General features: G+C 51.7%; 1 protein-coding gene across 1 annotated transcript; it reads left to right on the plus strand.

The window, feature by feature from the left end:
• Positions 1-11,235: 11,235 nt before the first annotated feature.
• M438DRAFT_368319 (uncharacterized protein) lies at positions 11,236-13,931 on the plus strand (the record flags this gene model as incomplete). The annotated part of the gene is made up of 2 exons (XM_029908037.1): positions 11,236-11,499; positions 11,650-13,931. Coding segments are annotated over 2 exons (2,372 nt in total), but the record flags the coding sequence as incomplete, so codon positions are not given.
• Positions 13,932-14,081: the final 150 nt, after the last annotated feature.

Genomic DNA, 14,081 nt, shown 5'->3' on the forward strand with positions numbered 1-14,081 from the left:
GGGCCGAGACTGGCAGTTGTGTGAGTTGAGATGCTAACGAGGACAAGGCAGGTTGAACACCAGTAGCCACTGTACCGGACGCCGATATTTCAGAAAGTATCGACGACACAGCAGGTAGGATTGAGCTGGGAAGCCCAGTGGTCAAGGCGGGATCAACTGTGATACCGGCAGTGATACTGGCGGTAACATCAGGTACGGCTGAATCTACCAGACCAGACACTTGTGATACAATTGCTGATAGAGCCGGCTGTGCAGATACGGGTAGTTCTGTGATTTGAGAAGCGAATGATGAGATCACCGCGTCAACACCGCTCACAGCTGGTCCAGAAGCGGAGATCTGAGCAATCAGAGAAGATACAGCAGGTTGGATTATAGAGGGTAGAGCCGTGGCCTCAGATACGAGAGAGGTAAGAACAGGTCCCACCTGGACGTTCGAAGTGATGAGGCTTAAGGCAGAACTGGCCAATCCAGATGCTTCAGCAATGATGGACGACAAAACTGGCTGTGCGGTCATTGGCAGTTCAGAGATTTGCGATGCGAGCGAAGACAATGCAGGATTAATTCCAGTAGCGGTAGGACCGGCAGCTGAGATCTCAGAGATCAAGGAAGAGATGGCAGGCTGAATCGAGGTCGGAAGCGCGGACGCTTGCGAAGCCACATTTGTCAATACCCCACCGACAGCAACACCGACTGGTACGCGAGAAGTGACATCTGCAGCAAGACCGGAAGCCTGTGATAAGATTCCAGAGAGCACAGGTCTGGCAGAAATAGGCAGGTCACTAATCTGGGCAGCCAACGAAGAGATGGCTGGATTGACCCCGGTAGCGATGGGATCATCGACAGCAGAGAGGAGAGATGACACTGCAGGCTGAATAGACTCCGGTAGTTGAGTGACATCGCCAATTAAAGATGTCAGTGCTGGTTGGACGTTTTCAGTAGCCGAGGTGGCGATATCAGAAGCCTGGGACAGAATGCTGGACAGAATTGGTTGGGCAGTAGCCGGAAGGTCGACCACTTGTGATGCCAGCGAGGACAGAGCAGGTTCAATACCAGTAGCAATAGGGTCCACAATTCCACTCAACAAGGATGAAACTACCGGCTGGATTGATTCAGGTAGTTGCGTGACATCGCCGACCAGGGAAGTTAGTGCTGGCTGTATGTTCACAGTAGCTGAAGCAGCGATGCCTGAGGCTTGATCCAGGATGCTTGATAGAATTGGTTGAGCGGAGGCTGGGAGGTCCGACACCTGAGCTGCGAGGGAGGATAATGCAGGGCTCACGTCAGTAGCGATTGGGTCGGCGATCCCACCCAAAAGCGAAGACACTGCCGGCTGGATAGATGTAGGGAGCTGAGTGACATCAGAGATCAATGAAGACACATCGACAGTGGCTGATGCAGCAATGTCCGAGACTTGACCCAACATGCTGGATAGAACCGGTTGAGCCGAATCTGGCAATTCGGTGATCTGTGAAGCCAGCGATGATAAGGCAGGGCTGATATCCGTGACGAGGGGGTCGGCAATGACATTCACCAATGACGAGACTGCGGGTTGAATAGATGATGGAAGCTGAGTAACGTCTGATGCGAGGCCAGAAAGAACTGGTTGGACATCCGCAGTTGCTGAAGCACCAATGTCAGACACACGTGAAAGCAGCGATGAGAGCTGGCCCTCAATACCAGTGGCGGTGATAGCTGCTCCCAATGAAACGTCGGCTCCGACCGAAGCTCCAACTCCACCAACATCAGAAATGATGGAGGAAAGGACAGGTTGCAATGACTGAGGCAGATCGGTGATCTGAGCAGCCAACGAAGTCAACGTGGGTTGGAGTCCAGTAGCTGAAGCACCAATGTCAGATACTTGTCCGAGCAGGGAAGAGACTGCTGGATCAATCAGACCTGTCTCGATAGGCAGGGTGCCAGAAACTCCTGAAAGCAATGAAGAAACATCAGGTTGGATGGCAGTGGCGGAAGCGCCAATCTCAGAGACTTGGCTCAACAGAGAGCTGAGTGCGGGTTGCACAACCGAGGCGGCAGGATCGGCCAACAGCGATGAAATGCCAGGCTGGACTCCTGTTGGGAAGGTAGGAACGACCACAGCATTTCCAATTGTATTCACAGCGGAAGTCGCATCAGCCAAGATTGAGCTGACAGCTGACACAAGAGGAGCGCCAGTGAGAGGGGCACCGACTCCAGTAGCCTGAGAGAACAGGCCTGACAGGACTGGTTGAAGCGATACTTGGGCATTGCTTGGTAGGCCAGATGCCTCGGACAAAAGGGACGAGATCGCTTCAAGCGGGTCTGCTGTCAAAGATGGTGTAGATACGAACGAACTTGCAGCACCAGCGGCATTAGTCGCGTCAGCAAGGACGGATGAAACGGCTTGTATCAAAGAAGGCTCGACAACGCCAGTTGCAGCGGCATCTGAGACTTGCGAGATCAGAGAAGCAATGACAGGCTGCGCCGAAGTCTGGATGTCGCCAGGCAATTGAGTTGCTTCGGAGAGTAAGCTCGAAACTTGTGCTAGCGGATCGACTGTGATAGAGGGTGCGAGCGAGATGATACCACCAGCAGCGCTTGTCGCATCAGCAAGAATGGATGATATGGCATTGACCAACGTGGTATCAATTCCAGTAGGGGCAGCATCATTGACTTGGGAGATCAACGAAGAAATCTCGGGCTGAATAGATGTCTGAATATCTCCAGGCAACTGGGTAGCTTGAGACAGCAAAGACGAGACTTGTGCCAAAGGATCAACACTCACAGCTGCCGTGGGTAAAGCATCTCCCGCAGCGCTAGTTGCGTCGGCGACGATGGAGGAAACTGCGTTGATCAAAGTAGTATCGACTCCAGTGGGGGTAGCGTCGTTGATTTGTGAGAACAGCGAGGAGAGAGCAGGCTGTATGGAACTCTGGATATCACCAGGCAATTGTGTAGCCTCACCAAGGAGCGATGAAATAATCTGAACTGGATCAGCGGTGATTGCTGGAGTAGCTACCGCATCGGCTGCCACACTAGTGGCATCGGCGAGAATTGAGGAGAGCCCAGAAACCAGTGTAGAATTAACGACTCCAGTGGACGCCGCGTCATTGATCTCAGAAATCAGAGATGAGATGGCGGGCTGGATAGAAGTCTGAATGTCACCAGGCAATTGCGTAGCTTGTGAGAGTAGCGAAGAGACTGCCACGATAGGATCTGCTGTAATGAATGCAGTGGGCAAGACAGATCCAAGCCCCGGCAGACCAGTCACAACATTTAGAATAGATGATATCGCCGATGTGACCAGAGGGTCAACAGTACCAGTTGCGGAAGCCTCGATGCCTGAAGCCTGAGATAACAACGAAGACAAAGCAGGATTTACGTTGCTCTGAACATCATCCGGTAATCCTGAAGCTTCAGCCAAAAGAGAGGAAATTGCCGATATAGGATTGACAGTGACTGGATTGGCCACAAGCGAAGTCAATTCTGGAATACCAGTCGCTTCAACAAGAATAGAAGATAACGCTGCACTAGTAGCTGGGTCAACAACACCAGTCGCTGATGCCTGGATTTGAGTTGCCACATTAAGAAGAGATGAGAGGGCAGGTTTAACAGTGCTCAGTACATCACCAGGCAGTCCAGACGCTTCTGAAAATAACGAGCTGAGGGCAGACACAGGATCTGCCGTTACCGGGTTGGGGACCAATGAGACAAGCCCGGGTATACCGGTCGCTTCTTGGAGAATGGAACTGATGGCCGAAGTGGCAACGGGATCGACGACGTTGGTCGCAACATTGGACGCCTCGGATAACAAAGATGAAAGTGCAGGCAAGGCAGTAGCCTGGACGTCACTTGGTAAATTAGAAGCTTCTCCAAGCAATGATGAAATGGCAGATACTGGGTCTAAAGTGCCAGTAGGAGCTGGCAAAGCAGATGTGAAATCACCAATCACATTTGTTGGCAAAGCCAAGAGCGATGTAAGTCCTCCCAGGATTGCAGTGGTTGGTTCAGGAAGAAGTGATGTCAGGCCTCCGATAACTTGAGTCGGTTCAGGAAGAAGCGACGTAAGACCACCAATCGCCTGAGTTGCTGGTTGAGGAAAGATTGAAGTCAAGCCTCCAAGCATATCACCCGTCGGCTCAGGCAGATCTACCGAGGCGCCCAGGCTAGCACTGAGCGAAGGGTCTGCTAATAGGCTAGAAATAGCCGAAACAGCATCCTGAGGGATCTCGGTTTGGGTAGGGTTATCGATTAAGGATGAGAGAGCAGCAATCGCAGTTGGAACAGCCCCTGCCTGCGAGTTGACCTCGGAAAGGACCGAGGAAACCACTGGAAGGAAGGAAATAGGGGTAGGCTGGGCAATAAGAGAACTCAAGACGGTGTTGGCAGAAGTGGGAAGAGCGCCCTGGTCAAGCAAAGAAGAGACAGCTGACACCACGTCTGCAGGAGCTCCAGTCTGAACAGGCTCAATCAGAGAAGAGAGTGCGGAGACTGCTGAAGTGGCAGCGCCTGAAACATCATCGCCGATATCTGAGAGAACAGAGGAGACTGCAGGCAGGATGTTGGACTGTGTGGGCTGAGCAATCAACGATGACAACGCAATCGAGGCCGATTGTGGCAGGTCACCAACAGCAAGCAATGAGGATATGGCAGCAGTGGGCACGACGGTAGCACCTGCAAGGACTGAACTCAGAGCTGTGACAGCTGAGGGTACCACTCCGCCGGCCTGGTTTCCAATCGCAAGGACAATTGATGAGATTGCAGGCAGGACGTTAGTCTGGCTGGGTTGAGCAAGCAAAGAAGACAGGGCAGCTGAGGCAGTGGTTGGAAGGTTTCCTTCAGCAAGTAGCGAGGAAATCTCGGCCGAAGGGAGCGCGGTGGCGCCCTGGAGGGCAGAAGATAACACGGAAGCAGCTGAGGTGGCCACTCCAGCCTGGCTGTCAATGGCAGATATTACCGACGAAACAGCAGGAAGGGCGTTACTCTGAGTGGGATTGACGAGGAGAGAGGTCAATGCATTGGATGCCGACACAGGAAGGTTACCCCCAGCAAGGATTGAGGAGATCTCTGCTGTTGGAAGTGCGGTAGCACCCACAAGAACAGAGGATAGGACAGAAGCGGCTGCGGTGACGGCTCCGGTGGCCTGGTTGCCGATGACAGAAATAGCTGATGACACTCCGGGCAGAACTCCAGTCGCAGTTGGTACCAAGGAAATTTCCGAGACTTGAGCTACGGCAGATGACAAAACTCCAGCAAGCGAGGAGGCAAGTCCTGTGTTGTCTGCTGCAACGCCTGAAATGACAGACGAAATTCCAGGCAACAGAGAGATCTGGGTTGGATTCGCAAGAAGTGAACTCAGGGCCAATGAGGCTGATACAGGAAGATTTCCTTCACCTAGCAAGGATGAGACGGCAGATACTGGTGCACCAGTAGCGATTGGGATAGCTACAAGGGTCGTCGAGGGGATAAGGGAAAGCGTGAGGGAGGGAACGTTGGTGACTCCCCCAAGAAATTCGGACACGGCAGACGAGGCAGCACTAGGGAGAGCAGAGTTCCCTACGAGTGATGACAACACTGACGAAACCTCCGGCAAGATAGTGGCCTGGGTTGGAGCTGCTAGAATCGAGGATATAATGGATACTGCGTTGCTTGGGAGGCCTGTGTTCGAAACAACAAGTGATGACAGGACCGACCCAACCGCGCCGCTAGGGACTTGAACCACAGCGGTGGGAGTACTTGTAGCACCAGCAAGGACACCGACATTCACAGAAGCGAGGTTTGATACTACTGCACTCAAACAGATCAAGTCGGAACAGGTTTGCACCGCCGGATTGGCCTGGGAGGCCCCAGCTGAGAGAGACACACTTGGAGCAGGGGTCACTTGCGTGAGACCACCGAGTACTGATGTAGGAACGAGGTCAATAGATGCGCTCAGTAATCCTGACGCGGCGATGTTCAAACATATCAGATCAGCGCAAGTAGTCTGAGCCCCGTTTGCACCTGTAATAGCTACAGGGGTCGGTAAAGAAGTCAGACCTAGACCCAGCGAGACAGATGTGCTTGCCGCATGGTTTGTCAGGTGCGATGTCGGGATAAGGCCAGCGCCCACACTCAAGACGGTAGTGGCCGCTCCATCAAGGCCGGTTACGACCACAGGTACCGCAAGACTGGTTGAGTGAGGTACAAGTGTGGCAAGATTGTTACCTAGCATCGAAGAAGGAATCAAGCTAGCGTCAATTCCCAGGAGCGAAGTGGCAGCATTATGCAGACAGTTCACGTCCGAACACACAGTACTCGTGGCACCATCGGTGGCGACGACCGTGACATGCTCAGCGAGACTAGTTGCAGTTGGAGCGGCGGTAATAGCAAGTGAAAGGCTGGCAATGTTGTTTCCTCCCAGCACCGAGGTGGGAATCAATCCCACGCTAACTCCGAGCAAGTTCGTGGCTGCAACATTCAAGCACACTACGTCGGTACACGTTGAAGTCGGACCCCCGTTGGTACCAGAGATGGTAACAGGGGTCGCCAAACTGGTTGCAGTTGCTGTAATAGATGTACCAGCTGAAAGCGTGGCCAGGTTGTTGCCACCTAGTACAGAAGTAGGGATGAGCCCAACGCTTACTCCAAGCAAGTTTGTAGCAGCAGCACTAAGGCATACTAGATCGGTACAGGTCGATGTTGATCTCCCATTGGTTTCTGTGATAATAACAGGTTGAGCCAAGGTTGTCACCGTAGGGTTTGCTGTAATAGCTCCCGAAAGCGAGGCAATGTTGTTTCCTCCGAGGACTGAGGTGGGAATAAGTCCAACACTAACACCAAGCAAGTTTGTGGCCGCTGCACTAAGGCAAACTAGATCAGTGCATGTTGAAGTCGGACCTCCGCTAATTGCAGAAATCGTGACGGGCGTAGCTAGCCTGGTCGCCGTTGGGGACACTGAGGCAGTGGGAATCACCCCAACATTTGCACTCAGCAGTCCTGTTGCAGCAACTGATACGCACACGAGGTCCGTACACGTGGTTTTGGCTCCGTTTGTGGAAACAACAATTGGCTGGGACAGGGTACTGGAAGCGGCAGTACCGCCAAGTCCGAGAGACAGGCTCAAGAGACCGCCACTAGACGATGGAAGCACTCCCACTCCCAAACCCAGGCCACCAACTGCTGCATTGAGGCACAAGAGGTCACTACAGGTGGTTGTAGGCGCTAAACTCGAAATCTGGCTCGACGAGCTCGAGATCTGAGTAGAACTCGTGCTGGGAGTTGCAAGAATTGACGAAACAATAGAGTTCGCATGACCCGAGATGCTTCCAGTTCCAGAATTCATTGAGGATGCCATTGAAGATACCATGGAGGCGACATTATTGGGAATAGCTGCGGCGTTTGAAAGCACAGAAGCCAATGATGCCAACGATGACTGGGTAGACTGGCTTGGTTGATTAGCAACTGCAGAAACAGCGCTAGCAAGCGAAGAGGCTGCTGCGGGATCCGTGCGAATTGACGAGGCAGTAAGCAAGGAGGAGATGGCTGCGGTGGCGCCACTTGGGCCTGTTGTAACACCAGTAATAGCATTCGAGATGTGAAAACCAAGACTGGTGGGAAGAGCAGTAGCTTGTGATATAACGCTGTTGAGAGAAGACACCGCTTGGGTGTTGCTAGTTGCTACCGGGTTGGCAAGGATCGAGGACACCAAAGACAGGGCACTAGAAGGTTGGGCTCCAACAACCGAAACGACTGATGACAGTCCAATCGGAGCAACGCTCACTGACACACCAGCCGAAACACTGACCGAAGCCAGGGGTGTGGTAGACGAAGAGCGACTGCTCGAAACCGTAGCAGACGATACAATGCTGGCAGAGGTTATGGCAGACGATGAGCGGCTGGTTGATGCCGTGGTCGAGGCCACGGTCGAGGCGCCTGCGCCTGCGCCTCCGAGCCCGATTGATAGGAGAGCGGAGCTTTGGAGGACACCGATACCAAGACCTAGAAGAGTAGCTCCAGAATTACCGCCTATGAGAGCGCGTTTCTCAAGGTGTTCCTGTTCATGATCTTCGGGTTGTTGTGCGTTGTATGGACCTGCGGGAGCGGCGATGGTCGTCGCCGCCAGGGCAGTCAAAGAAGTGACGGCCAAGAACCGCATACTGGAAAGTGGCGAACAATTCGAAAGATTCAAGGCAGGAAAGAGAGCCTGCTCGTTGATCTTACTGAGATGTTCAATGAGCTTTCCTTCGTATATATTTGTACAGCACTTTTTCGTTGAGTGGAGTGAGGACAAGAAAGCGCAAACATCATCGGAGCATTACTCTCTAGCCAAGAGGCAGATCACTCGAAGGATGAGACTCACATATCCGTTACAAGATCTTCATCATGGCGTTTATCTCGCGTATCAGGAGATACAACGTAGATGCTATGGCAGTAGAGCACCGGTCGAGTATCATGCTACCCACACATCATCGGCCGTAATGCACTCTACCGAGTCACAGCATTCTTTGCAAGCTTGACTGAAAATGATTGGCAGGCTACAAACCGCGAGATGTTGCATCCGCCGAGAATTCATTCGCTAGCGAGCCACGATCTCTGTGGTCATCGATCCGATATAAGATCTTGTTCTAAACCACCCCACATCGGATGGATCCTATAGGATAGCGTAGTTAAACCTCCATCATGGACCTTCCAGTATAAGATAGGTCCAGGGAAGATCTTTCCAGGCAAGGTTAAGATTAGGCATAAGAGACCAACGGCGGAACTATCAGACGGTAATATGGCTCATAGATTTGACCCTGTGGCGCTATCCGCATGAACCGGTAAGGAGTACTGGAGCGTTCTCGAAAGCGTACCCACGCGTATGGAATTTATGAGATGGAGTCGCCCATTGCTTTCATCCTTCTGGGATTTGGATCCTTAATTGGATTGGTAGAGGTCTTGGCAGACCCAAATAGGCCAGTGCAGAGGATTTGAAGAAGATCCACGTAGTTGGCTGACATCCCGTTACTCGAATTGTCAGCGTGAAAACGTGCATCGCACAGAGCTCTGATTGCACAAGAAGGCAAAGAAAAAATGCATCCCCCCGTGTGCTGAATTTTGTCACATCAAATCCCTTGCCGCAGCGACGTGCATCAAAACACATGTAGAGATGCACAATAATTTCTGACACCAGAGTTAGGCCCAAAGAGAGAGCTCTGGAGCGCCGCTCTCTGTGGACGAAGCAGTCCTACTCAAAATCATTGTGCATTTCTACAGCTCCACGCGTGACGAAGTTTAGCACTCGGGGATGACGTTCTGTCGATTCGGCATCCCCTTTGTGGGTCGACATCGATCTGTTCAGTCGAGGGTCGGTTGCGATAAGTTGGCCTGGAGCGAACCAGCTACCAATGCTCATCTTGGAATCTAATTAGCCCTCCAACATGAAGTGTCGAGTACGCACGTATTGGATATGCGGCATTCGCACTCAACGTGGAGGATTGTATCTTGCTGTTTGTATTGCTTAGAACCAAGGAAGCCGTTGTCGTGGAAAACGCGGAGTCTGGCACCTGTCAAGCCATAAAGAGGATTGTAGTGAGGACGTTGATGGCAGGCCCGCTCGAAGAATCCGAACTGAGCCGGATCAACACGCCGAGAAAGCGTTGTAACGTGTGCTCCCCATGACTTGGGACCTGTAAGGTAGAACAGACATGTCTTGAATCCTTCTCGTGTTTGTGTGCCCTGACATCAACTGCGGTCATATCTGAGACGCCGAGAACAATCGGCAATAGACTGAACCATGATGATGCGAGTCGACATCACCTGGAGGTGAGATTGAAGGTACACAATACCAGATGCACCAGAGATCGAGATGGAGAAGCGAGTGGCCGTTCTAGGTTGGTCGGAAGATGTAGATGCCCAAGCAGGTGCTGGCGAGATACCACTGCCCTTTCGAAATGATTGTATAGAGAACTGCTGCCCCACAAGCATACAATGACGCCAAATTCTCGCCAGTTGATAGTTTGAGGAGTGTAGAGTAGACAACCATCACAACGTTCAGGTGCTAGAGTGATAATTACCAAGGAACGTTGAACGTTTGAGATGGGCGGAGGACCTCGGCGTGCCGGATTATCATTATTCCGGCACACACACGTGACTATACCAGCGGCGCCAATAGCAGAAACTCTGAGCCGCCTCGTATCTCGGTCATCATAACCTACGTTGTGAGTTTATGTTGACGTCTCGCCGCTCTCCTAGGGAGAGCTTTTGAACTAACACCAACCAGCTACCATATGCACACCATCTTGGCTGCACATGAAAGGCTTCCTGCTGGTCTCTCCATTCAGCTGCTCAGCTAGCATGCTCTTACAGGTAGACGGAAAATTTTCGTAGGGCTATCGTCACCAACAACGATTGATCGAAAGAATGCAAAAACACAAGAGCCTGAATGGTCAACAAGCGTAGTTCGAAAGTCGATACACAGAGCGTCATGCGGTAGAAGTCGACCTCGCATCTTTCGCAATAGCGGTGTCCAAAGGCTGCTTCTAGCTCTCCGAGTCGATGTTCACCAACATGGCTTCTTGGACTGCTGTTTCCAGTGCGGCTTCCATGAAGATGGGAAACCGACAACCGCATATTCATCAGCGGACGATATGGCAACGTGATTGTCTGATACAAGGACCAGTTGTAAACAGGATGCTCCTAGTAACTGGAACCATGTCCGATCATCACGGGCAGATCTTTTTGCTCTATGAGAACTCTTCGACTGCTGAAGCACAGTGCTCTTGAAGGGCCTAAAGGTCGCGAGAGCTAGCCCAGGCGCACTAAGAAATCGTGTCCACATTAGCAGGTGCTACCTGAAAGGTGGTCATACCTTTCTCTTCTGGAGTCATTTACTCTTCCTTACATGTATTGGTTGAAGACCATGGCAGAGAAGCATGGTTTCTTTGGCAGCCAAAGCCAAATGCATCAAGCGCTGCTGGATTAATAAGTACTTAGTGTGCTTTATGGTAAGAAATAAGAACACTACAAAGATCCCGTGTTATCGCGGATATCAAGGGACAAGTGATGTAAAAATGACTGAGAGTTGAAGAGCGGCAACACTGCGGGAGTTGAGGGTCGGTGCTTCCTGAGGATGACTCCGAAGGCAGGCGCATGCTGATTTGGCTCACCACAACACTCAGCACAACACTTAGCGCAACACTTATCTCTCATTCGTTCTATTTCTTATAGACATGACTACGCCGGTCTTATCGTCACCATCGTTGGAAATTCGTCCAAAGCGCAGCAGGATGACTGACAATATCATGACTGCCAATCGTGCTGTGCACAAAGGAAACTACACTGTTGCTTTTGATCTATACAGCAAGATCCTCCACGAGAAACGTCATCCAGTAGCATATCTTAACCGCGCCTTATGCTACACCGCAGAGAAGAAGCCACATCTTGCGGTCAATGATGCCCTCAGGGCATATATGATGGCTCAAGCGATGATCGACGTTAATCGTGACAGAGTTGCAGGTAACGACCACATCAGGAGAATTGACAGAGACATCTCCAGCTATAGAGGTATGTGCACGCTGGGAATCAACTTCGCAGGTCTTCACCATCTTCGACGTCTGCTTAGAACAGAGTCTGTCGAACACAATCTTGCCACGAAGGGCTTACGACAGTCAAGAATCTGCTCAAGAACCCAGCTAACACGATTGTCATGTACAGACGATTGTACCCATGCACTTGCCCAGGGCGAAGAGTGGTGTAGTTCCGCATCAACCGTTCTTCGAAGGGAACATTCCAGATTCAAGCTCGCAAAGATGACTCTTGTCGAAGACCACTTCAAAGATCCCGTCTCAGGACGAACAACAAGCACATCAGATGTTGAAGATCTGAAGTTCAAGGCGTTGTTTCGCTTAGTCGATGCTTTGGCTCGATGCGGAGCCGGTTCAGCTCACAAAGCTCTTTATATCCTCGACGACAAATTCATGGCGAGCAAGGCGAGCAAGGCTGGCCCGTCAGAAGAGCCTATTCCGCCTTCGCTTCGCAAAGAACTCGACCTTCTCTTCAATTCGATCGAAAACAGGATCTTTGAAATCCTATTCACCCACAAACCATCGATCAAAGCCCAGCAGCTGACTGCCTCTGGTCACAGTCTTCTCAATCGTGACAGCTATGGCTTCGCTGGCAGCCAATTCAATATCGCCACCCTCAACGGTTGCATAAACACAGTCGACGAAAGTGCAATTGTGCGTTATGACTTCAAGTTTGGCGTGCCCACGTCTCTGGTGGCTACTCAAGATGTTTTCCAGGGCATGATTTTGTTCACGGAGAGCCTCCCGTTCGCTGTATCGACGGCAAAAACCTGGGACACGTCAGAACTCGCAACAGTCTGCGACACATGCGGGGCCGATCTACAAATTCCATCACCATTCGTCCTTCGTGTGTTGATCGAAGAGCTGAGGCATGCAGAATCAGAAAAGACCTCGAAGCAAAATGCAAGAACGTTGAGAAGAGCAGCTCGCTTCAAGCCTTCTCCAGCTCACCATCGCCGTACCGCCTCGGTCGACATCCCGGCCTTCATAATACCTGCACTTCCGATCTCCAAGCTTGGCAACAAGCTTGGAACTGCTGATGTGCGTCATGAGCATACATCTGCCAAAGGAAAGGAGAGAAAAGTGGAACATGAAGATGATGATGATGGCTCAGGTGCTGACTCTGACGAGGATTGGAACTCCGAGTCCTCGAGCGAGGAGAGTCACACATCTTCGGAGCACTCGATCCCCGATACTCCCCTCCGCGGCAGACCGACATCCAGACCTGGTATCTTTGAGACTGCCGATATCCAAGTCTGCCGTGCCGGCAACGAACAGCGACGCGAGAACTTCTCGTTTTGCTCAGTCGACTGCTATGACTTGGCCAAGAGTACCTACCATGACAGTGTGTGTGGTTCTCATCTTGAAAACTATCTGCGCGATGCCATCAGCACGATGGAGCATCCCAAGCTCCCCACCGTTGAGGCCCGAAAGCTCGGCCTGCTCCTCCTTGCTCGAGTTCTCGGATGGGCGTATGCCACTTCGACTGACCCGCTTGACTTGCCTGTTGTTCAGCTTCTCATGGCATCGCCTCGCTATGGCCCACTTGAGAAAGGAGGTAAAGTTGCATGGTCCTTTGACAACAACGTCATGCGCCCGTTCCAAATGTTGCAGACCATGGACGGTCGTGGCGATGCTCCAAAGTCGGTGTCCAACCCCAACTTCTCTGATGGCCGCGTCATCAACACGATCATCAGCCTCATCCATCGCCACATGAACATCACCGACAAGATCCTCTGGACCAAAACCTACGATGAGGAGGGCTACCACGAACAAACATATCCCTACGCACACAAGGTCGACACCAAAGAGGAAGAGAACGTCTCATTCGGCCGCCTGTATCCTCTATGCGACCTTGTACCTCTTGCCGCCGTGCCCGAAGACGCCAACGTGGAGCTCGTTGACTTGGGAGATGGTCGTATCATCTGCCTGCCCACATTGGCCATCGAAGACAACGACGGCAACTCCGAGCCCTGCCTCAAAAAAGGTACACGCTTGCTTCTAGATGCCCCTATCCCTCGCCTCGCCACAAAGGCCGAGCGCACAACCTACGCCAGAAAGGAAGACTACGGCGAAGGAGGCACAATGATGGACGCAGACCAAGACGAAGGAATAATCGAACAAGAGCCGGAAGAAGAGTACAGCGGCTATGTCGACGAGGAGTCCTATGGAGCCAGAGACGAGCTCATGGACGATATCGACCAGGAGGAATCAGACGAGGACTTGATGAATTTCTAAACGGACGTCATGGAAGCGTGTCAATGCGATGAAAGATGCCAGACCTCTTTATTTGCTCGAGCAGGCATCAAATCAGACAAAGAGGTTTGCTGCACAGGCGTCATCAAGCGGGATCAGAACAGCTAGTTTTTTGAGAGAAAAGGGTGAGATGGCTTTTCGGTATCAGAAGGTGACATGCTCGTTATAGCTGTAGCAATCGTCAACTTTCCTTTTCTGAAAATCCACATGATACTCATGTTCATGATTGTCCAAATCTTGGATATGTTTGTTGATGTCGTTGGCGCTGTTTGATCGGATAGAGATGTGCCGAAGCTTAGCCGCTGG

Source organism: Aureobasidium pullulans (genome assembly GCF_000721785.1).
Source record: "Aureobasidium pullulans EXF-150 unplaced genomic scaffold scaffold_22, whole genome shotgun sequence".
Classification (NCBI taxonomy): Eukaryota; Fungi; Ascomycota; class Dothideomycetes; order Dothideales; family Saccotheciaceae; genus Aureobasidium; species Aureobasidium pullulans.